Source organism: Rhagoletis pomonella, unplaced genomic scaffold, assembly GCF_013731165.1.
Source record: "Rhagoletis pomonella isolate Grant_MI unplaced genomic scaffold, Rhpom_1.0 Rhpom_scaffold_00007, whole genome shotgun sequence".
NCBI lineage: Eukaryota > Metazoa > Arthropoda > Insecta > Diptera > Tephritidae > Rhagoletis > Rhagoletis pomonella.
This window is the reverse complement of record NW_023458561.1, coordinates 72,208,509-72,215,015: the sequence shown is the minus strand read 5'-3', so window position 1 is coordinate 72,215,015 and position 6,507 is coordinate 72,208,509. Positions and strand designations below refer to the sequence as shown.

Below are 6,507 nucleotides of genomic sequence, written 5' to 3'. Positions count from 1 at the left end.
CCAATCACCCCTGAAAATTTCATTGAAATCGGGCAAGCCGTCTAGGAGGAGTATGCGAACAGGAAGTTTTGCCACTTAATTTTATATATATAGATAGATAGTACATATGTATATTGTCGGACATGTTGGGAGTTTTCGTCGGGTAAAATTTAAGAGCCCCTATTTTTTTCAACTTTGACCATTACTAATTTTAAAAAATTTGTATGAAAGTTGCCAAATATTTGTCTAAAAGAAAATCTCTAGAAATACGGCCTTGAATTTATATGTTTGTATGTACCGGACGTTCAGATTTTTTGAGCAGTGGGGGTAAAGAACTCATAAATATTTACTCAAAATTGATATATACAATGGGCCTTTAGCGAAAAATTGGTTTTTCATACTTATATCATATATATGAATCTCAAAACCCACTTCACCGATCTCGACCAAATTCGGTACAAACATTGCGCTTAGCTTCCTTAAGCACCATTTAAGCTTTTTGAAGTCGAACGAAAACCTCGTGCTCCACCCCCGTAAACGCGTAGATACTCGCAGCTAAATTTTTACATTTATGTTAAGTTCAATGGCAAGTCCAAAGCTGTACCGGGTGGAACTTTTCTTGCAGCGCAACAACATAAAAATTTTCTACCTAGTAGGGTCAGCACAACATTATGCAACTAAAAGCACATAATTTTCAATGTAATATTTTAATAAATATCATGAACTTACTTCTTTAGATGCCCACAATAATATGTGATAAAGAAATTAACTCCGATCACGTTTTTGGAGTATATATACCGGATACAAAGTTAATTCTTAAAAGTAGAAAAAACCAGCAATTCCGCGAGCTGCGACTTCGCGCTTATATCCATGAGTAAGACTTCCTAGGAAGCACTGCCTTTTCAGTAGAAATATCCGTTATTGTGTTCTTTATAAAACTACCATAAAGGAAGCATCGAAATTGAAAGCAAATTTTATTTTTTTTGCCAGCTTTTTTGCTATATGGGACCTGTGCTGTTTGAAATGCGTGCTACGTACCAAATTTCAAGCAAACCAGACCATAAATACGATTTTTTCGAATAGATCAGTCTCCGGCCCACTTAGCGGAAAAAAGGGATCTTATATGTTAATCTAGGAAAAAAGCTATTTACGTACCAAAAAAGGACCCTATATGCTAATCTAGGAAAAAAACTACCTACTTACCAAATTTCAAGCAAATCGGATCAAAAATACAATTTTTTGGAATAGGTCGGTTCCTGATCCACTTACTGGAAAAAGGAATCCTATATGCTAATCTAGGCAAAAGGCTGCTATTTGAAATGCGTGCTACGTACCAAATTTCAAGCAATTCTGTCCATAAATAAGATTTTTGGAATAGATCGGTCCCTGGTCCACATTCCGGAAAAAGGTAAATTTTTTCGGTCTTTGACATGCTATTATATACAAAATTTCATGAAAATCGGACCTGCCGTTTGCCAGATTACTTGTTACAAAAAAATGGACTTATCTTTATGTAATCAGTATAGATAGATGTATGTATATATGTTTCTGGGTAATTTCGGACCACATGAACCGTTTTGGAGACTTCTGTCTTTATCCGAAAGGGTGTATGTCAATGGTGGTTCAATTCTAATTTGGTTTAGTCCGATCATTGGATTATGAAGAAATTAGCGGCAATACTAAATTTTTATACGAGCATTGAAATCGGTTGTTTTTTGCTTAACAATTATTAGTTCAATTTACAAATGCATATGTATGTATGTTTGTACATATATAAGTATGGACTTCCATAAGTACATTCAGGGCTGTTGGTAATATGCCTATCAATCTCGTAGTTTTAGAGATAGGAGCGTGTCCGAGAGAAAATATGATAAAAAACACATTTCCGAAAGTTAGATATAGGGCATTTTTTTTTATGGTGCCGATGTGTACATACTCTTTTATTTAATTGGCATCTTATTTCATATAAAACTCACCAAGATACGATGATTAACTGCATATGTCTTGAGCAAATCTGCAAAATCGGCCACTTTGTGAGCCGCTACCAAAATAGTCAACTTTTGGCCAACTTCACGGGAGTGTCCCATGAAAGTCAAGCTATCACTTTGCTGTTCCAGCTTTTGGAACAGATCGACGTGCTGATCTGTATCCAACGCAACATTGTAGACACGATAGTGATCATAGCGAGCAATATCCTTGTGGGAGAATTCCTCTATTCCACATTGCGTGGACGATTCTGCTCCAGGTGCGACACATTCTTCTCCTTTGTAAATTGCGTTGACACAACCTTTATCTGACATATCTGCGAACATAATGATCAGCAATAAGAAGCCGCTTGCGTTCAGCGGCCTTTGTTGTAGCATTTCTTACCGCATCTATGTATGAATGTTCATATACATATATATTTCTTATTTTATTATATACATAGTTATACACATGCGTATGAACCTACATATGCACATGTACATACATCCATACTTACATATGTTTTTGTCAGTTTTGTATATGAATTAGCTAGATTACCATTATCAGAGCTCTGTGATGCTAATCAAAAAATAAACAGATAGTAGAAATTATATACACATGTATTAAAATTTGTATATTGTATACCTGTACTATTCTTTTCCGAATTTGCAAGCATTAACAAAGTTTGTCAAGGGTTCACGCTATTTGTATTTAATGATCTTTGTATAGATATAATTATTTCATCCGACGAATCTATACTTTTGCTAAGCGTTAGCGACGAACTAATAGCAGGGATACAAATACATAAATAGCCGAAACTTTTCCTTCCATTCCTGCTCGTAAGCGTACCGATGCTTTTACAAAGTGGTTACATCCGTCGGAAATGAAAGAAAGTCGGTTCTACGTATACACAAGAGTACTTTGGTTCAGAAAAATTATCAATCAGTAATCTTTTTTATTGTGCTGAGTTATTCTGAAATCAAAAAAGTAAGATTTTGGCCTTCAAATAACGAAAAAATAATGTATATGAAAAATACTCACAATTATTAATATTTTTTAGTTTATTCCAGTACATAGTAAGACATAAGTTGTGTTTCGTATTCTCCAGCAAGAAATATCTAGTAACTTGCCAACAGTGTTGCCATTCAGCCGTTTGCCGGCTAGATTTAGTCGGTTGCGATAGCAAACAGCCGGAGAAATTTCGGTTTAGCCGGCAGCCGATTTATTAGCCGCTTTGTAAAAAAAATAGCCGTTTTTAGCCGATTTTGCTATTTGCCTTGATTTCTTAAGATTCAAAAATATATGTTTCCATTTTTTAATAAGCGATCCAAAATCTGTTACAGAACTTTTTACCTAGTTACCAATGTACATGTAGAGCTCCTCTCATATATGTAATACTTCTATATTGGCAGTAAGAGCAAGTACCCTCCGAAAACATCACAGTACAGATATATTAATAAACACGTACAAAAGAAAAGGAAGGAAGGAAAGGTAATAAAGAGCGAATACGTTCCACTTTTGGATCGTAAATGTCTTCTTCTTCATGCCCGAAACAGCCCGGAGTTTTTTCCGGGCGCAAATGTGCAAAAAGTGAAATTGCCATAACAGCTTTTGCGGAAATGGAAAATACCAGAGAAGTTTCAAGAAATGTATTTCTTTGCTAGTTTTATTCGTCATGTATGATAAATACACATAAAATTATTGTTTAGAGCCGATTTGCTGATTCCGGGCCCGAAATGTGTTTTTTTGCGTTCCTCACGCTCTGGGCACTTTTGACAAATGTTGACACATTTTTGGCACTTGTAAGGGAGTAACTTATTTTTACGCTGTTATTAAAGAAACATCCCGGAAAGCGTTTGGAACAAAGCTATTCTTAACACTTGTGAGAGAGTAACTTAGTTTTACGCCCTAATTACCGAAACAGCCCGGAAAGTGTGTGGAACAAACCTAGTCCGGGCGGTTTCGGGCACGAAGAAGAAATTTACTATCCAAAAGTAGAACGCATTCGCTCTCTATTACCCATTTTTATAGCGTGCGTAACGAACCTAATCTGATAACTGCAGCGTACATATAATTCGCTTTGAACACCACCCTCAACAAAGCGAATTTATACAAGGTGAAATTCGCTTTGCCAAAGCGTATAAATTCGCCGTTGTTTTTAATGTAATCGGAATGAAAAAACAAAAACATTGGGTCTTCCTCGAAATGAAAACATAATTTTTGAAGTGTCCAAAGGTACAAATGCAGTGTAAAATAAAAACAAGAACATGAGTATTCAACTCACCAGTTTTGAATTAAGTTCCGAAGCGCTAATTGGATCACTACTAGCATTATGTGCGTTATTCGCTTTTTGTCGCAGTTTATTACTGGAGGACGTAATTTTCATACCAAGGAAAACGAAACATAGCTGGAAATCTATCAAGCTACTCGAAAAGGCTAGTTTACAATATCCAGATGACTGTATCTACATATAATTGTATAAAATTAACATTGCTTAGTTGAAGTATTTTGCGTTTCTACAGGTCTGTTATTGCAATGCATGTGAGATCCTTTTGACCTCTTCAGCAGGTCTCTTCTGTGATTGCTGTGGTGTTTGTTCTCATTCCGCAAATATGTGCACCAAAGAAATAGACAACAATTATCGCTGCAAAGATAAATGGATTCGAAATGAAAAATCGATGCGTCATCTATGGGTTCGTGGCAACTTGCCCGTTGGAGTAGTCTGCGTTGCATGTAAGGGCGAAATCGATTATCACGCCACCGCAGGCCTATTTGGTTGGCGATGTGCATGGTGTCATCGTTGCTATCACAATAACTGCTATAAACATATAGATGCACGATCAGAGTGTGATTTGGGTGAATTTCGGGACATGATCTTTCCACCGTATTGTATTGTTGCGGCGCGCACTCGCGAGTCGGTACGATTACATTTAGCTGGCATTAAACCACCTAACATTGAAAGTTGGGAGCCTTTAATAGTGATTGCTAATACAAAATCTGGAAGCAGTACAGGTTCAGATGTTGTATCTTTGCTGCGAGGTTATCTCCACCCTCTGCAAGTGATGGAACTGGGTACTCGCGGTCCTCAAGATGCCATGCAATGGGCAGCGAAGGCTACTCCTAGGCCTTGTCGCATTCTAGTAGCAGGAGGAGATGGCACTGTCGGTTGGGTATTAAACACAATCCACGCTCTCAATATAAAGGTAGCATATTTGAATATTTTTGCTAAAAATGAATAAAATGCATATATTTTTAGCCTATACCTTCTGTTGCTATAATGCCATTGGGAACAGGTAACGATCTTTCAAGAGTGATGGGTTGGGGCCCAGAGCCGCCTGCAAGTTTAGATCCGGTTGCAATCCTCAGAAATGTAAGTTTGCTTTTAGCACTTATATTAAAACATTCCAAAAATTTAAAAATTATTTATATTTTAAGATTAAGCGGGCCCGATCAGTAAATTTAGATCGTTTCGACTTACAAGTTGAAAGACTACATTATAGACTGCCTATTCAACGACATCCAATCAAAACGATACATGTTTATAACTACTTCAGTATTGGAGTGGATGCGTTGGTCACTTATAATTTTCATAAAACCCGAGAATCTCGATTTTACGTATTAAGTAGTCGTATTTTTAATAAGGTAATCCAAGAGTTGATTTAAAACAATCAAAAACCAAAAAATTAAATTAGTTGCATTTTGTAATTGTAGCTAATTTATTTTGGTTTCGGTACTCAACAAATAGTACAACGTGATTGTGAACGAATTGAAAAAAAGTTGGATCTGTATTTGGACGGTCATCTTGCAGAGCTGCCTGAACTGCAATCGATTATCTTCCTTAACATTGATTCTTGGGGAGCAGGCTGCAAACTTTGTGGTATGTTTTAATCGAGATTTCAATAACATTTTCAGAGTGTACTAATATATTTGCAGAGCTCAGTAATTCAGATTCAAATGCTAAGATAGACAACTCTATATCTGATGGTATTATGGAAGTTTTCGGTCTTGTATCTTCATTCCACATGGCTCAACTACAGTGTGGCATAAGTAAACCTGTGCGGATTGGTCAAGCTAGGCAAATACGAGTAAGTCAGCGAGAGGCTACGTTGTCCCTTTTTTAAATTTCAAAATGGTATTCAGAGTAGACGTTCAGGATTCAATACGAGTTCAGTTTTATTTTTTTATTGAAGTGAAACTTCTTAATCGAGTTCGGAGATTGTTGCGTTAAATATTTAACACCAAGCCATAAACTCTGTATCGTTCGTTCGATTTTCAAAAATGAGGTGTCACATGAAAGGCCTTGTCCTTCGGGTGTACACCATAGCCTTAGTTCCATGAAAGGAGTTGCCACATGTTAGAAAATCGAATTCAAAATTTCTCTGCCGCAGAGGATTGCGTTAAATATTTAACACCACGTCATAAAATCTGTATCGTTCGTTCGATTTTAAAAAATGAGGTGTCACATGAAAGGGCTTGAACTGCAGATGTGCAGTATGGTTTTAGTCTTTTAAAGGGTTGCCATATATACGAAAATCAAATTCAAATTATTTATTAAGTTAAACG

The 6,507-nt window shown here is 36.4% G+C and overlaps 2 protein-coding genes across 10 annotated transcripts in view; one reads left to right on the top strand and one right to left on the bottom strand.

Moving 5' to 3' along the window:
- Positions 1-3,147, bottom strand: part of LOC118743544 (zinc carboxypeptidase-like) — a 95,236-nt gene extending 92,089 nt beyond the window's left edge. Inside the window, exons 1-4 of one of the 2 annotated variants that reach the window (XM_036476307.1) lie at positions 2,986-3,147; positions 2,590-2,917; positions 2,462-2,515; positions 1,956-2,354 (exon numbers count right to left, since the gene is read on the bottom strand). In XM_036476307.1, coding sequence (XP_036332200.1) covers positions 1,956-2,342 — 387 coding nt within the window. In that variant the 5' untranslated portion in view covers positions 2,343-2,354; positions 2,462-2,515; positions 2,590-2,917; positions 2,986-3,147. Of the gene's footprint in view, positions 1-1,955; positions 2,355-2,461; positions 2,524-2,589; positions 2,918-2,985 lie in introns of both variants that reach the window. The other variant, XM_036476306.1, reaches the window with a different exon arrangement.
- An 874-nt stretch (positions 3,148-4,021) lies between these two features.
- Positions 4,022-6,507, top strand: part of LOC118743543 (diacylglycerol kinase epsilon) — an 11,075-nt gene continuing 8,589 nt past the window's right edge. The window contains exons 1-6 of one of the 8 annotated variants that reach the window (XM_036476305.1): positions 4,023-4,379; positions 4,443-5,147; positions 5,201-5,314; positions 5,380-5,586; positions 5,690-5,821; positions 5,885-5,976. In XM_036476305.1, coding sequence (XP_036332198.1) covers positions 4,212-4,379; positions 4,443-5,147; positions 5,201-5,314; positions 5,380-5,586; positions 5,690-5,821; positions 5,885-5,887 — 1,329 coding nt within the window. In that variant the 5' untranslated portion in view covers positions 4,023-4,211 and the 3' untranslated portion in view covers positions 5,888-5,976. Of the gene's footprint in view, positions 4,380-4,442; positions 5,148-5,200; positions 5,315-5,379; positions 5,587-5,655; positions 5,822-5,877; positions 6,070-6,507 lie in introns of those variants that run through there. The other 7 variants (XM_036476304.1, XR_004993476.1, XR_004993475.1 and 4 more) reach the window with 7 other exon arrangements.